This window comes from Panthera leo, chromosome D2 (genome assembly GCF_018350215.1).
Source record: "Panthera leo isolate Ple1 chromosome D2, P.leo_Ple1_pat1.1, whole genome shotgun sequence".
NCBI lineage: Eukaryota > Metazoa > Chordata > Mammalia > Carnivora > Felidae > Panthera > Panthera leo.
Window position 1 is genome coordinate 19,577,592 of NC_056689.1, and position 17,597 is coordinate 19,595,188.

General features: G+C 33.9%; 1 protein-coding gene across 4 annotated transcripts in view; it reads left to right on the forward strand.

Annotated features, from left to right (window-relative positions):
- Positions 1-13,579, forward strand: part of UBE2D1 (ubiquitin conjugating enzyme E2 D1) — a 29,079-nt gene extending 15,500 nt beyond the window's left edge. Inside the window, exons 2-9 of one of the 4 annotated variants that reach the window (XM_042908280.1) lie at positions 3,078-3,171; positions 3,312-4,173; positions 5,398-5,461; positions 5,555-5,586; positions 7,648-7,725; positions 8,840-8,945; positions 11,664-11,757; positions 12,702-13,579. In XM_042908280.1, coding sequence (XP_042764214.1) covers positions 5,578-5,586; positions 7,648-7,725; positions 8,840-8,945; positions 11,664-11,757; positions 12,702-12,747 — 333 coding nt within the window. In that variant the 5' untranslated portion in view covers positions 3,078-3,171; positions 3,312-4,173; positions 5,398-5,461; positions 5,555-5,577 and the 3' untranslated portion in view covers positions 12,748-13,579. Of the gene's footprint in view, positions 1-3,077; positions 4,174-5,397; positions 5,462-5,554; positions 5,587-7,647; positions 7,726-8,839; positions 8,946-11,663; positions 11,758-12,701 lie in introns of all 4 variants that reach the window. The other 3 variants (XM_042908279.1, XM_042908277.1, XM_042908278.1) reach the window with 3 other exon arrangements.
- The last annotated feature ends 4,018 nt before the right edge of the window (positions 13,580-17,597 follow it).

Genomic DNA, 17,597 nt, shown 5'->3' on the forward strand with positions numbered 1-17,597 from the left:
AGCTTGTGAAAGAGAACCCAATTGAGTATGTAGGGTTGAGTTCATTGGTTAAGTTTGGTTTTTTTTTTTTTTTTTTTTTTAAATTTTTTTTTTCAACGTTTTTTATTTATTTTTGGGACAGAGAGAGACAGAGCATGAACGGGGGAGGGGCAGAGAGAGAGGGAGACACAGAATCGGAAACAGGCTCCAGGCTCCGAGCCATCAGCCCAGAGCCTGACGCGGGGCTCGAACTCACGGACCGCAAGATCGTGACCTGGCTGAAGTCGGACGCTTAACCGACTGCGCCACCCAGGCGCCCCGGTTAAGTTTGGTTTTAATAAACAATGTGGGAGCCACTGAAATTTTCTAAGGGAAGATGAAATAGAGCTGTGCTTTTAGAAGATTATTCTACACATAATGCATAGATTTGGGAAGCAATTGTAGTTGTACTATAATTGGTTGTTGAGGTAACTGTGATAAGCAGTGTAACAGATATTGAGAATATATTGTCCTCTTCATCTGACTATACATGAAGGACAAGAGAAAGAGTCAAAATGATGCTGAGATTTTTGAGCCTTGTGACTGGGAGACTAATACTCTATTAGTAGATCTAGGAAACACAGGAGAAGAAGTAAGCTTGAGAAGGAAAGTAGTGGATTAAGTTTTAGAAAAATGTACAAAATCTACAAAAAAAATGTTTTACGTTATTATTACGTTGAAATAAATTTAGTCTTAGAGAAAAGTTACAAAAAATGATACAAAAAATTCATATGTATCCTTCACCTATTTTTCCCTAATATCTACAACTTACATAACCATAGTACATCTATCAAAATGAAGAAAGTAACATTAAGTACAATACTATAAACTAAACTCCTGACCTAACTCAGATTTCACCAGTTTTTCTACTGTTCTTTTCCTATTTGAGGATCCATTCTGGGACCCCACACTGAATTTATTTGTTATGTCTCCTTAGTACATATATTGTATATGTACTAAGATATGTACTAAGATAGTTCCTCGGTTTTCCTCTTATAAAAATTATTTAGTGAAAAGAGAAGATGTTTATTATAAGTGTAGTGGAAAAAAGTGTCTTTTCATCTTTTTAAAAATGCCTAAGAACCTGAGTAAAATTTCACTATTTTTTCTTTAAAAAGTTACAAAAGTGGGCGCCTGGGTGGCTCAGCCAGTTAAGCGTCCGACTTCGGCTCAGGTCATGATCTTGCAGTTTGTGAGTTCAAGCCCCGGGTTGGGCTCTGTGCTGACAGCTCAGAGCCTGGAGCCTGCTTTGGATTCTGTGCCCCTCCCTCTCTCTCTGCCCCTCCCCTGCTCTCAGTCTGTCTCTCTGTCTCTCAAAAATAAATAATAAAAATATTTTTAAAAAATAAATGGTTTTAAATGCTTTGTCTTTGAGACCTTTTACCTTTAGTCAGTGTGAGGTAAAAGCATGGCCATGAGGAGGCCTAGGCAAGGGATTAAAATGAAGCAGTTATTTGGAGACTACCTATAGTGTACATCCTAGATTTCGAGGTACTTGGTGGAATAGGAAGAAGTGTTCAGGAAGTCAGAGCCAGGGTCGGGTTGTGAACTGTATTTTAGAGTGGCTTCCATGAGCAGTAAGAAATGTGAAGTTAGGTTTTGGCTCTTACATGAGGATCTTATGGACTTGAGCAATTTGTATAATTCAGTGATGATTCTTAAAGAGACAGTGGAGAGAGGAGCAAAGGAAGAGATTACTAATCCTAGAATTTCCTTTTGAAATAACATAAGAATCACTAAATTATTTTTAATAGAAAATTTATGTGGCTGTGATGATAGAAGTAGATAAGTAAGAATGTCAATTAAATCAGAAAAACTATAAATCAATAATAAGACAGTTTTTGAAAAACTTGGAGTAAACTAAATCAGAAGAGACAATTTAACAAGGATCAGTGGTTCTTGTTTTGTGTGTGTGTGTGTGTGTGTGTGTGTCCTATCTTAAAAGTACACTGGCTGCTGAATAGACTAAGAACAAAAGGGTGGGGTTTTGGTTTCTTTGGTTTTAGTTTTTGTTTGTTATATATTTCACCCCCTTAGCAAGTCTCAGAATTCCTCATTTTTCTTTATTCAGTTTTGGAATCTGTAGTTTTCTGGGTGAGGGAGAGTATATTTTGAGCCTTTTGTTTTCTGTTGGTTCTGTCTGTAGCTAGACAAAATAGTTTCATTTATATATTTCCAAATATATCAGGGCATTTTCTAGAGATGTGGTTTAAGAAAGGTATAGAACCTTAGATATTTAGACACCTAAAAAGTCTAGGATGTGTTAGTCTCCTCACCTAAGCATTAGTGTCATTATTAGTAACTAATGATCAATCTCACTGTTAAGAATGTTTGATGTACTGTCAGCTGCTTCTTTCCTATAATAAGTGAGCTTTAAATAGACAACTTAAGAACGTAACCTTTACAGTTCAGTTGTGAGATTTTTTCTCTTGTCCTGAGCTCTAACTGCTCCTAACAGGAGGTGGAATCAGGGCACAAAAATATAAAAACAAGATAACCTTTATTTTTCTATAATATGTTAAGGAGATTTGAAGAACAGTTTAACATTTAAAATTTGAACATGATTCAAGGCTATTAAAAATAAAATTAATATGGAGTTGTTAGTATACAAAATAAATTTATGTATTTATATATATTTGATATATTCACACATACAATAGTTCTGTAAAAGCTGTATGGAAGTTATTTATAACTTCCAGTTTTTTAACTATGGAAACTCATTTTCTAAATAACTAGTTTTGTAGTTAAGATAAGGGCAAACTAGTCCTATTTATCCATTTACACTAATGTTTAGAAAACTCAACGTGATTAATATTTTCAGAAGTAATCTCCTAAAAGCCCAGATTAGAAAACTATTAAATAAAGCACAGTCATCTAAAATGGATCTTGACTTGGGAACACCCCTCCCCCAGTCATTTAAACTGTTCAATAATTGCATTCTGCTACTAGAGAATTGGACAGTTATCCATTCCATATTAACGTAACATTTACTTGAATGCTTACTACATGTCAGGGATTGCTGTACATTTCACATGTATCATTTCTCTTGTTTGTTATAGAAACTATGGATAAAGGTACAAATGCCACTTTACATTGAAGAAAACTAAGGTTTAGAGAGGAAAAAAAAATGTTTTGCCCAAGATCATATGGCAAGTGAGTAATGGCACCTGGACTTGAAGTTCCAAGCCTTGCTTTTTGACCATTTTTGCTAAGTCAAAGACTGAAATCTTCCTCTTTATTGTTCAACTATACCTGGAGCAAAGAAGCTGCTAACTGTGTTAAATTCTTATCAGGAAGAAGAATATAGCACCAGCTGTGAAGATAACAGCAACAAAAACAAAATGAAAGTACCAAGATATACTGGAGAAGATTTGGAAGAAGGAGACCAGAGTTTACATTTGGCTCAGTTTTAAGCTCATATGTCACTTTCTTAGGAAGGCCTTTCCTACCACATCCTCTTCCATATTTGTCTCTGTTAGAACACTGAACTCATTGCTGTAATTATACAGTGATTCTAAGGTGCACATATTTTTCATTGTAGCATGTCTAAAATCTGGATTCATCTTATAATTGATGGTATCTTAATTGGTAGCATTTCTTCTTAATTGTTGGTACAGAAAATAAGGATGTAATTTATGTTCGATGGCATCTTAGATTTGATGAAACACAGTATTTAAATGTGTTCCCATGGAAAGGTTTATATCATTCCAACAGTTTTAAGTACCAGGTAGAGACAACGATTTTCCAGTTTCTAACCTAGTTCTCTTTTAAAGTCCAGATCTGCATGCATGATTAACTGAATCTCCCTTTGATACCACAGGGATCCCTGTTTCAATATGTGTACTTTCCAAACAAACTTTGTCTTTTAGTATTCCATCTCAGTAATGGAATCTACATTTGTGAAGCTAAAAAGCTAGAAGTTTGCCAGGTTTTGAATCCTACTTCTACCCTATACTAGTTATAAAGAGACACAGTGAAACGTTTGCCTTTATTCTTCACCTGTAAGATGGGTACCATAATAACACCTACCCCCTGAAGTGGTTAGGACAATAAAACATGGAGTACATGTTAGCTGCCACTAATCTTCATGATAAATATCTGTGACCTCTCTCCTTAAGTCTATACATGTAATTTCATCATGAAACCCTGTGAGAGGTAAGCTCTTCAAAACATCTCATTTCTATCCACTTTTATCTCATTGCTACTTCTCCACCCCAAGCCCTCATTTTTCTCACCTATACTAATAGCTTCTCCTCTTTTGCATCTCTAATCTGTTCTATACAAAGACCAGTCAGCCATCTTTCAAATCAGGTCATGCAGCTTCTTAAAACCCCCAATCCTTGGTATGATGTGTATTGTTCTCAGTTGTCTGCCTGGCCTACATTTTCAGCCTCATCTTTTGCCACTCTACCTCACAGTGTCACTCATTTCTCCCAAAACAAATTCCCATTCATCCTTATTTTTCAACTTAGATGCCACTTCCTCAAAGACATTCTGATCTTCCAAACTTGAAGTGGGTACTTCAGTCCTAATGTATAATCTTTTATATTGAATTTATACCTTTCAAATTTGGGGTGAAGGTAAGGAAGTTAAATGATTTCTCCAAGGCTTGTGATGCTAGTTATGGCAGAACTAGAATGTCAACCCAGGACTGGCCAACTGTCATTTCCATGATCCTTCATTTGCTTCCTTGAGAGCCGAAAAGAGCATATGAATCAATGTGCCAGGCTTTCAAATATGGCCTGACTTCTCTCCTTTCTTTCCATTTAATCTTCAGGTTGTTCTTTCAATATCCATTTGGCTGTCAGCCATCACTCCCAAAGTAGATTGTAAACCTACTGAAGTCGTTCTTCATATATTCTTATAGTATAGGTGCTTTTTTTTTTTTTTTTTACATGAGAGAGCATTTGCATGAGCAAGGGAGGGGCAGAGAGCGAATCCCAAGCAGGGATGGGGCTCAATCTCATGACCATGAGATCATGACCTGAGCTGGTATCAAGAGTTGAATGCTTAACAGACTGAGTTACCAAGACACCTCTATAGCATTCTTATATATCTAGCACTTACATAAATTACTTTGCGTACAGTAGATACTCATAAATATTTTTGCCTTAGGAATATTAGAGAAAAACTATTGTAATCAATTTAATTTTTTCAAGGTTTGGAGCTATCTCACGAAGGAATTTCATACCTCCCATCCTCTTCTACCAATCAGTAACAGTACATTGGCTGTTTCATATTTTGAATAGAACTGCCTAAAATTATTTTGAAGTAATTTGTGTCTATTCTATACAAAGACAATAGTTTGTGTCTTCATGAATTATTATGATTGTGTCACTGGAAAAACAATTAACCTTAAGTATTTTTGCTTTGCTACAGGAATTAAGTGATCTACAACGTGACCCACCTGCTCATTGTTCAGCTGGACCTGTGGGAGATGACTGTAAGCATTGCTTTCTTGCTAGGATTTTGCTACCATTAATGATATAGGTTTGAACACTTGTTAATGACTCCAAAACTCCTTTGTTTGTTTCAGTGTTCCACTGGCAAGCAACTATTATGGGACCTGTAAGTATGATTCACAAATATGAAATTAATTCTCTCAGCCATACTTCATTCTTGCCATTTCACCTTTGATCAGATGTTTGTAGCTAAGGTGGAGTTTTTTTGTACTCTGAATCACTCAGGAAGAAAAATACAGTTAAAGGATTTATGATAATTTTCTAAAGCAATGGTGGCAAATACTTGCTAGGATCACTGTGATTTTTCCTTTGCCACATCCTTGATCATTACACATAGTCATGGATCATGCATAGTGCAACCAGCTGTGTGTTTGCTTTATCTGTTTAAAAAAAAATTTTTTTTTAACGTTTGTTTATTTTTGAGACAAAGAGAGACAAAGCATGAATGGGGGAGGGTCAGAGAGAGGGAGACACAGAATCTGAAACAGGCTCCAGGCTCTGAGCTGTCAGCACAGAGCCGACACGGGGCTCAAACTCACGGACCGCGAGATCATGACCTGAGCCGAAGTCGGCCGCTTAACCGACTGAGCCACCCAGGCGCCCCATCTGTTTTTAAACACAAAAGTCAGTTGTTCAGAACTAAGCATTATTCTCACATCACCAAGTTTTGTAGGTTAGAAATGAGTCTCATTAACTCAGTAATGGAATACCTGCAAGTAACAAGCACCAGTTTACAATAACTTTCTTCACTGTTTGCATGTGTGAGAGAACGGATGAGATACTGCAATGGATCTGTCTTTGCCACCTCACGATTGGTTGTTTTTAGTTTTGGTGTATTGTACTGAACTCAGAATTACCTGTGATTTTATGATTGGCTTTTCTTAACACTTAACCACCTTTGTTAAGATTATTTCTTTCTATACCTAAGAGGCAGTTATGACTTGAAACAGGCTTTTCTTTCGTGCACAAAAAACTGATTGCATAAGAATGGGCATTGACAACCTTCTGGGTGAGAGTATACTAGTAGCATGTTTCCATGAACATCATTCTCTCTTCCCTCCCCTGAAAGAGCTGTATCTAGTAAGCCATAGAGGTTTTAATCATATTGCCTTGTGTTTCACTTTTAAAAACAATAGCAATTACTGAATTTTCAGAGCTGGAGTCCTCGGAAAATGTCTCAAATTACTAAATTGTTATATTAAGTTAGCTTACCAAAGGGTAAAATGCAATATATTTATTTAAATAACAACAGTAAGAATCTAGGTATTTGTTTTTCATTGCTTACTAAGAACCTTCAAAATACTATTATTAAAAGGCCCACCCTAACCACTTGAATTATAGCCCTTCACAGATATTTCTTAGGTGAATCACATGTAGCAAATGGTTACAAATGATGTTACTCATCCCCCCTTTATTTTAGTAATGCATACATGCCACTCTATAATATGATTTGAATATCTGAGCAGACCATATCTGTTGATTGTAATTACTTACATTTTCCACATTCCTTATAATTTTTGATGAACTAGAATTAAACTAGTAAGAATAATTACACTGTACAGTTTTCTAATGTATATGCAGAAACTTAAGGAAGTAATGATAGTCTTGCTGTTATTACCAAAGTGGTAGTTTAACATGATAAATTTAATTAAATATAAAGGAGTCAAAATAGAATTTTAGGGTTTAACTGTTACTAAGTGAAGATTGGAGGTCTGCATTGTGTGTTACTTAGCCTTTCCTTTTTATAACTTGGTCTTTTTAGTTTATCTCTATTCTTGCCCCTTTCTTATAGGACTATCAGAACTTAAGTTTTATAAATAAAAAGGTAAACATAGCCCTAACCTTTTTTCCCATACTGATTACTGTTGCAGAAAATTCTTCTTTTCTCAAAGCAATCTTGCGTGTATACTGATCTTTAAAAATCTTTACTCACAAACAGACCTGTTTGAGTAAGTCACACCACTGTGTGTGTGCGATTTTTATGTTTAACCATCATGATTGTTGTCTTCCTTCATACCTGCAAAGGGAAACCTGTTTTCAAGGTAAATGATTTGAACTTATGACAAAATGATGGCATTTTTTTTTCAAATATATTTGGGGGGAAATCATCTTAGGTTATTAAATAAATATAATAACCAAACACTGATGCAAATATTTGTAATTTCAGCCTGATAGCGCCTATCAAGGTGGAGTCTTCTTTCTCACTGTACATTTTCCGACAGACTATCCTTTTAAGCCACCAAAGGTATTTTTAGTTTTATGATTGGTGTGACTCCTTTATCAGGGATTTTACTTTCTACCCCAAGATATGTTCATGATATCAGAGACTTTGGGTAGATTAGCATGTTCAAACTATTCTGTAAAATCACTGTATCTAAAATATGCTTTCTTACTCAAATATTGGACTATATCTGTAAAACAAAAGGTGGTATCTGATATACTATAAATTAGCTTCTTTACCTTTTTTTCCCCCCTCCTCATTAGATATATATGTAGTTTGGGAAATTTTTTAATGGTCAAAAATCAGACTTTTCTTTTTTTTTTTTTTTTTAATTTTTATTTTTAATGTTTATTTATTTTTGACAGAGAGAGAGAGAGAGACAGAGCATGAGCGGGGGAGGGGCAGAGAGAGGGAGACACAGAATCCGAAGCAGGCTCCAGGCTCTGAGCTGTCAGCATAGAGCCCGACGCGGGGCTCGAACTCACAGACCGTGAGGTCATGACCTGAGCCGAAGTCGGACACTCAACCGACTGAGCCACCCAGGTGCCCCCAAAAATCAGACTTTTCTGTTCAGAGGATTATCTTTCCAAAGTTGACCTTATTTCTCAGTTCTTAAGTATTCAACAAAAATTTATTGAGCACCTCCAATGTTCTGTTACATTGGGGACTACAAAAGTAAATATGACACAGCCCCTTTATTAAGTATGGTAGGGAAAATAAAAACATGTTCTTATTAAATTAAATTTAGACTAGACCTGAAGAGAAAATAAATGATGGTGACATCAAGGAGGGACAGATTTGTTAACAAATTCTGTCACTTGAAATAATTATTTTATATTTTTAAGAACACCTGATTAACATTATATTTATGAAACAATATAACAATAACTCTTGTGGAAGATTAGAATTGTTAGCAGATTCCTTAGGATAAGTAATAGGCTGAGGCCCCTCAACTTGCCTCTGGAACAATGTCAGCACTCTATTTGTAGATCCAGGCATCACTTGTAAGTATCAGTGATTTTCAAATTAAGAAAAGGATTACTTTGAGGGATGATGGAAGCCATGGTTAATTATTCAGGTACTACTCAGCCAGTCATACCAGCTATCATGGATTGTCACATTTTTGTTTTGTTTTTAGATTGCTTTCACAACAAAAATTTACCATCCAAACATAAACAGTAATGGAAGTATTTGTCTTGATATCCTGAGGTCACAATGGTCACCAGCTCTGACTGTATCAAAAGGTAATTTCATTTATCAGATTTATAACAGCTGATAACAGTGAGACAAAAAATATTTAGGGACTAAATATTTAGGGAAGTATTAGCAGAAGTATTCAGGGACTAAAGTTAAAAAAAAAATCTGTGTTTTCTCCTGCTTTGATTTTGCTTTTCTTACCTAGTTCTTCTATTACTCTTTTGCTTTTAGCAATTAACTTATGGGGAGGGGTTGATGGGCAAATATAAATGATAAAATGAGAGAAATCTTAAATGTTAGAGCTAGAAATTTGGATAAGCCTGTTGACATTTTGCCCCTTTAGTTTGGGCTTTAAAGAGAGAGACAGAGATAGAGTAAAAATAAGATTTTGGGACCAGCTGCCTCATTTATTATGTGGGATTGTTGATGTAATGAGTAAAGCTTTATATCTTTTACTTCATCTAGGAAATACCTGATTAGGCTGAAAACTGATTTAAAATGAATGACACATTTCACTCTTTAGAATAATGCACTACATTTAGCATGTTATTCTAAACTTTGAATAATCAATAACATTATTGTAATGACTGATAACATAATCCCTGCGGATTCTCGTCTTTCACAGATATATAGTTTTGTTCTTTGCTAAATTATCAGATATGTACCCTAGACTATCTGAAGCCTTTTTGTTATTAGCCAATACTATTTGCTGTGCCAGCCCTCTTAATTCATGTCTTGTTTCTCTAGCAGAAGAGAACCTGACTGTTCAAAATATTGTTTTGAGTTAGAAGCATCTGCCCCTGAAGTAATTTGGTAGTTTTCCCTTTTTGTAAAATTTTTTTAAAATTTAGGAAAACTTATTTCTCTTGAAGGATTCAGGGGAGGAATCTATGGTCATTTAAAATGTCTTTTAAATAAATGCTATCTGAATGTTTAACTTATTTTTTATAAAAGTGATAAGGATTATAGGAAGCAGCATCCACAGCCATAATTATTTCAAATATTAGGTAAGTAGTAGCCCTTCAGGTCAGCTAGTTATTATGACTGGCAGCTTTTCTGACCAAAAATATTTGTTTAAAATGTTCATGTCGATTCTAGTGCCTTTTTAAAAAATCTCACATAGTGTAACTGTTATGCAGTAGATGTAGGAAAAATTTTCTGTTGAAGGGTTATTCAAATTAATATACTCTTTTCCTGGAATGGTATCACAAAATGAAATTCATTTGGCATAAGTGCTTAAGTACTTACACATATAAAAGAAATGGCAGACTGCCAGATGTTAAGCATTTATCTCCTAACTCTTGCAGCTTTTTATAAATATTAATTAGTATGGTTGGCTTCTGGAAACTATCCTTTAAGAAGAATTTCTAATAGCCTCAGTTTCCTCATCTGTAAAATGGGGATTATAATAGTATTACCATATAAGGTCACTATGCATCTGGCACATAGTAAGCACTCAAATGAATGTTAACTATTACTACCTTTTTCCTTATCTTAAAACATTTGATTTGTGTGCATGATCGTGAAATAAGGGCACCTGGCTCTTGACAGCAAGAGTGGGGAATGAAGAACTTCCCTCTTGGTTATTTTATAGGGTAGCTTATACTTTTGTTCATTTGTGCATTTTTCACTTTTTAATATTTTAAATGGTTTATTTTGCTTTTTATCATGAGTTTAGTATGGAAACTTTCTAGGGATGTGGGCCCAGATAATCTACCCTATTGGTTTAATATACAAGGCATAAAATTTCACTGGGCAGATAAGGAAGATGAATAAAATATTAGTTTTCTCATTAGCCCTGAGCAACCCCTTGTCTGTATCATTTAAGAATTAACTCTGCTTTATGCATTCACTTGTGGATTTGTAAGAGTAGGAAAAGGTAAAGGAACATAGAGGTGGGTGAAGATGAAATATTGTTCCAAAGACTCCTTGTACCCCCTCAGAAGTGGTAGCATGCAATTGAAGCAGAAAAATGAGGAACCAGAGTCCTTGTTCCTTACTTTTTCAGATACTTAGATTTTTTTTTTAAATGTAGCTATTTGAATTTGTATTTTGACATGGCAGTAAACAACTACTTTTTCAATTTTCACTTATATTTTAATATACTATACAAGCTATGTATTGATAACTGTTCACATTATGTTTAAATGAGTGATACAAATGTGTATGGAATAAAAGATTCATTAAAAAATCTGACAAATGTTTCTTCTTGGTAGGCAAACTATAGCACCAAAGTAAAAAAGTGCATAAACATGAGTCCGAAATGGTTTTTGGACTGTTAACTGTAATTTGATTGCTTTAATTTGAATTGATTAGAACATAGATCTTCTGCATTAGATAATTTTCTCATTAAAATACAAAAATATCTCTAAGAAATATCTAAAGTTAGGATACGTTCTAACAATGTTTTGAATTAGGTACCATATTTGGGGTGTATACATATTACCTAAAAATATTTTTGTAGAGAACTCTTGAGTTTAAATGTTGTTAATAGTTACTTTAGAGATGCACATTTTTTAAATAAGTAGAAATTCAAATAGAATTTAAAACTTCAAAAGTTTTAGTAATTTTTTATTATATACATTGTATGGTAATTTTATAATTTTAAATATTAAAAATACTTGCTCCTAACCAAAGATAATCTAAAATGTATTTTATTTTGTTTTCTTTGTAAGTTCATTGTCTATATTCAGTAAAGTCATTTTCATACATGTGATTGTATAAAATAGATCATTATCTAATGTGATGTTCTCTTTTCAATCTAGTTTTATTGTCCATATGTTCTCTACTTTGTGATCCTAATCCTGATGACCCCTTAGTACCAGATATTGCACAAATCTATAAATCAGACAAAGAAAAGTAAGTGTTTACTTATATTAGTTTCTGCTTAGAAGTATTTCTAGGTAGTCTGCCAAAACATAAGTATTATTAATATATTTAAGTCCATTTAATTGTGCTTATTATCTTTCCAATGGAAGATATTGTTCCTTTTAAAATTTTTTTAAAATCTTTTAAATCTTTTAAAAATATTTTTATAAAAAATATTGTTCCTTCCTACATAGTGTTTAATCCTTTACTATTTAATAGTACATGTTTATATTTGCATGATATGTCATGTTTTTTGATAGAAAGAACTATCCATAGTTCTAGGTAATAAATTTAAAATAAAAGTATTTGATAATTGGAAAGCATTGAATACTATATTCCTTATCTTCTCCCCAGAAGAGAAGATATCCCTAACTGCCTCCACCCTGACCTAATTTTCAAGCTGCCTCATTTTGCTGGTACCATTGATTCATTTACAGTTTACAGATTTTTTTTTTTTTATTTTTTTTTTATTTTTTTATTTTTTATTTTTTTTTAATATATGAAATTTACTGTCAAATTGGTTTCCATACAACACCCAGTGCTCATCCCAAAAGGTGCCCTCCTCAATACCCATCACCCACCCTGCCCTCCCTCCCACCCCCCATCAACCCTCAGTTTGTTCTCAGTTTACAGTTTACAGATTAATGCCCATTCAGGGTTGGCTTTTATAGATTTGTTAGAAATTGGTTTCTTCATTTTTTTGTTAATAACTTAGGTATTTTTTTATATTGGTTGTAGAGAAATCCATCAGTTAAAAAATCACTTGTTTTCTGTTTTATTTAATGTATGGTCTAAGTCACATTGACCCAATAATTGGCATATGAACGATTATTGCAATTAAGTGTAAGATGGTAGAATATACAGTTTTATGTAAACAGGTCTTCTAAAAGGTTCAATTTGTATGTTTTTACTATATCCCTTTTGTATGCCCACAGATACAACAGACATGCAAGAGAATGGACTCAGAAATATGCAATGTAAAAACAAAAAAAATTTTCATATATACCAGAGTACTGTAAAATCTAGGTTTTTTCCAACATTAGCAGTAAATTGAGCACTGTTTACTGTTTCATTGTACCATGAAATCTTTGATTTTTATCCATTTTACATGTATTTCTGAAGCAAGACAGACTTCCAAAAATACCCTTAGGACTGTGATGAGAGCATTTGTCATTTTGTATGCATTGAGAAAGACATTTATTATGGTTTTTAAGATACTTGGACATCTGCATCTTCAGCTTACAAGATCTGTAGTGCATCTGAAAAGCAACCAAATTATTTTTTGCTGAAACTAGATGTTTTTACATGAGAAATACTGTATGTGTTGTCTAAGATGTTATCAGTTTTATAAATCTGTATTCAGATTTCATTCTTTGTTAGCTCACTTTATAATTTGTATTTTTTTACTGTATAGACTAAATATATTCTATGTACATGTACCTAAACTCGTTACCTTTTTCCTGTGAACAGTATTGAAAAAACCCAACAACTGGTAATTAAATGAATTAACTGTCTGTCTCCCTTGTTTTAGGGTATTCTGTAGATTGAGTGCAGATTTCTTAAACCTGAAATGATCTTTACACTGTAATTCTCAGTATCCTGATTATGGAGAAACACTTGTTTTGATTTTGTTATACTTGACTTAACTTTATTGCAATGTGAATTAATTGCACTGCTAAGTAGGAAGATGTGTAACTTTTATTTGTTGCTATTCACATTTGAATTTTTTTTTCTGTATAGGCAATATTATATTGACATCTTTTACAGATATTAATGTAGCTTTTTCCATATAAATAAAATGCTTTTTCTACTATTTGTCTTGATTACTTAAAGAAATAAATTATCTATAAGTAAGGATAAAAACTATAAAATTTTGCATGAAAATTAATTCCAAATTGTGGAAATGAGGTCTGTTGTATTTAGCATTAATTGCCATTGATTCTAAAAATTCTGTTTCTTTAGGTTTGTATCTGTTTACTGTATTAAAAGTCTAGAGGATGATATACATTGGTCCCTTGTTATAGAAGAGAATTTAGAATATGCTGAGGTTTGTCTTGGATCACATTTTAAATGGATTATTTACTAAAGTACTGTGATGAGTATAAGGCAGTGTCACCCACATTGAAGAAAGCATAGACCTGAAAAATACATTAGTTTAATTCATTAAAATGCCCCTCTAGATGAAATGGACATTGTATTTCTTAACATTTTAAAAGCTAGGATTTTTATCATTTGGTGTCATCACAGTTTGAAAGAGGACATCCAGTTTTTACTAAAGATGTTATAAAGAAAATTCTAAAATGATGCTTTCCTCTGTTTTTATAAATTTCCAGTTAAAAAGTGATTTAAATAAACAGGTTATCTTTGCAGATTTTAAAGAAAGCTAGAAAGTTTAATGTTTTAACTTGAAAAAAATACATTTCTAATTATTTAGCATGCTTACCAAACTTGAGTGGGTGTCATTTTTAAGAAGAGTTGTAGCTCTTTGGATTATTGCAGTAGCTGTGTAAGTGTACAAGAATCTGTGATTGATGTAGTCATTAGCAAAGCATTTAAATCACTTAAGTATTTTATCATGGATCATTATTATTAAAGTACAAAATAACCTGTTGTTAGAAAATGTGTTTTTATAAATGAATGTAAAAATAATTAAATGAATTGTGAAGTGGATGTTTAAGAAAATAGAGGCTTAAAAAGTACTATTAAGTAATGTCTTGAAACAGACATATCATGAAAAACACTGCTTTACTACCTATATGATTATAAGCTACATTCACCCAGAATTTGAACACTCAACATCATTAGATTTCAGTATTTAGTGTATTTTGATAGTAAAGGATTTTGTTTCTTGAATATCTTCCACTTTTTTAAAACTTTGATTTGTGTGGCATTTATTTTTGGAAGTGGCTTTTTTTTTTCCTTTATTAAAGTTTTTGAAAGTTGTCTAACTCTTGTTTGCCTTTGCTTACATCTGAATTATACGACCAGATTCTGGAAGAGTGAACACAAGTTACCATACTTAAATAAAAACCTTAAGAGTTCAACAGTGGCATAATGATTAGCCAGGTCACCATTTTGGTTATGTTGTTTTTGCTTAATGCTGACAAAGAGTGCATCAATTACCTTGTACAACTGCAAGTTCAAAGCAGGGAACTTCCTCCATGGATTAATCATTAATTTAGGGACTGCTTTGGAGTGAAGAAAATGAATAGTCTTTGGAGATTTAGGATTTTAACCTTTTGAAGTCTTGGGTGGTCCAAGACAGTTGGAAACCATATTCAAATTGGATTCTGGACACTTGTAACTGCCACATATAGTAAATCAGTAATACAAGTTGTAAGGGTAACCTGACTTGCATCCCCCAACTAACTCAAAAGCATGTGGTTCCTGTGGTACAGGCTTTATACCTACCTATGTAAACCATATATGATTATTCATTTTTGCTTTAAGTTATCCCCTTGCCCCCCATCCTTAAACTATTTAAGGAAGGTGAAAAATTTACTTTGTAGATCAACTACTTATAAATTGCAAAGAATCATAAGGTATCAGGTGAGAAAGAAACACAGAAACAAGAGGAACCCTGAAAGTTAATATTCAAAAGAGTAACTTTTTAAAAAACTTGAAAAAAATGTCACGTAGTTTTTCATTTCTTTTATTACTTTATCACAGTGATCTGTTTATCTTTGTATATGATTCAGTCATTGATGTTATGCAGGATCCTGCTCTCACAGTTCTGTATTTTTAAGATGGAAAGATTGGGATATTAATTTTCCTCTTAGATTAAAAGAGATTGTTGGTCATGAAAGAGATTGTTGGTTTGATAGAGTAGAGTATCCTACTCTATCAAAGTAGGATTTTCAAAAAATGTTTGCTTAAAACAGAGGCTTAAATGCAATTCATTAGCCCTAAAGGATAATGCAGGTCATTTGTGAAAGTTCTCATTTAAAAAAAATTTTTTTTTATTACGTTTATTTAATTTGAGAGAGACAGAATGTGAGTGGGGGAGGGGCAGAGAGAGGGAGACAGAATCCAAGCAGGCTCCAGGCTCTGAGCCCTCAGAATAGACCCAACACGGGCTCGAACTCACAAGCCGGGAGATCATGACCTGAGCTGAAGTCTGACACTTAACCGACTGAGCCACCAAACACCCCTAAAGTTCTCATTTTTTTTTTTTAATGTTTATCTATTTTTGAGAGACAGAGAACGAGCAGGGGAGGAACAGAGAGAGAATGAGACACAGAATCCAAAGCAGGCTCCAGGCTTTGAGCTGTCAGCACAGCCTGATGCGGGGCTCGAACCCACGAACCGTGAGGTCATAACCTGAGCAGAAATCAGTTGCTCAACCGATTGAGCCACCCAGGTGCCCCGTTCTCATTTTTTTAATAGTGCTTCTCTAATAGTTCTAATAGTTGCACAGATGAGAGACGATTCATCTGATTTCACTTGTAAAAATTGCTATGTATAGATAACTAGTCGTGTGTGTGTGTGTGTGCTCGTTGAGTGATGTTGGCAAACTTCCTACACAATTGATGTGCTTTCACCAGAAGTTTTTTCAGTAGTAGTGATAATTAAAAATTTGTGGACAGCTGATGTTTTTGGTTGTAGAAATAATCTAGTGTAAAAGTATCTTCAGGACAACCTGAGTATTAAACCACTTAGTTGTATTGTATTACATTTAAATTTCTGCTGCCATTATCCTGTTATATATAAGAATGTAGTTTTAAATTATAAATGAATTGAACTAATAGAAGGAGGGAATATTCACCTAAAACTATTAGCATTTGGAGGCATTTTTATACAATAAGATATATTTCTTTAAAAACTTACTTTAGCACTCTATTAGGTTCTACTTGTAGAGGAAGGGATGTGCCTTTTTTACCTCAGGAGGAAGTTGCCTTTATTATTCTGAGTTATGCTTTCCCCATATAATTTATTTGTGTGACGATCTCTTTACTGCAAAGGATCACGATGAGTTGTGTATGAAATACAGTATTGTAAATTCTTAATATACATATTATGAGAAACAGTTGTGACACCACTTGTGTTAGCACTTCTGACCCACTCGTTTTAGCAGTCCCGTGAGCACCCACACATTCAACGTGTCAATGTAATTCATAAGACTAAGCATGTGGTCATACTCCTAGCTAAAATTTATTATAGTGACACAGTGAAGATACACAGCTGGATCAGAAAGAGGAAAAGACTAGAGTCTAGAGGAATCCATGTGCAGGCTTCCTATGCTGTCCTTGAAGGGGCCACATTGAGTGCACTCCCTCCAACAATGCATTAACCTGGGCACACTGTTTCTCCCTAGGGAAACCTGTTTAAAATTCAAAGTCCAGAGTTTTTATTGGAGACTAAATCATATAGGCACATTTTGCCCTCCAAAATCCTAATCTCCCAAAAGAAAAGCAAGTATTCACCATAAATCATATTGTTTTTAAACAGTCTTATCAGGCTAGCACAGCCTATACAACCTTTGCACATAAAGAAAATTTCAAAACCAAGTTCTAGATGCCTGCTGAGGGTCAATCTTGTAAGCAAGCCCTTCTAAAGATCAGGCCTGCACCGTTTGTTGAAAAGACTTTTCTTTCCCTTTGAATGGTCATGGTACTCTTGTTGAAAATCAACTAGACACAGGTTTATTTCTGGACTCTATATTCTACAGATCTACATGCTTTATGTTAGTACCATACTATATTGATTACTGTAGCTTTGTAGTAACTTCTGAAATCAGGAATTATGGGTCTTCCAAATTTGTTCTTTTGTGATAGTTTGACTCTTCACGTCCCTTGTGATTCCAAATGCATCTCAGGGTCAGCTTTTCCACT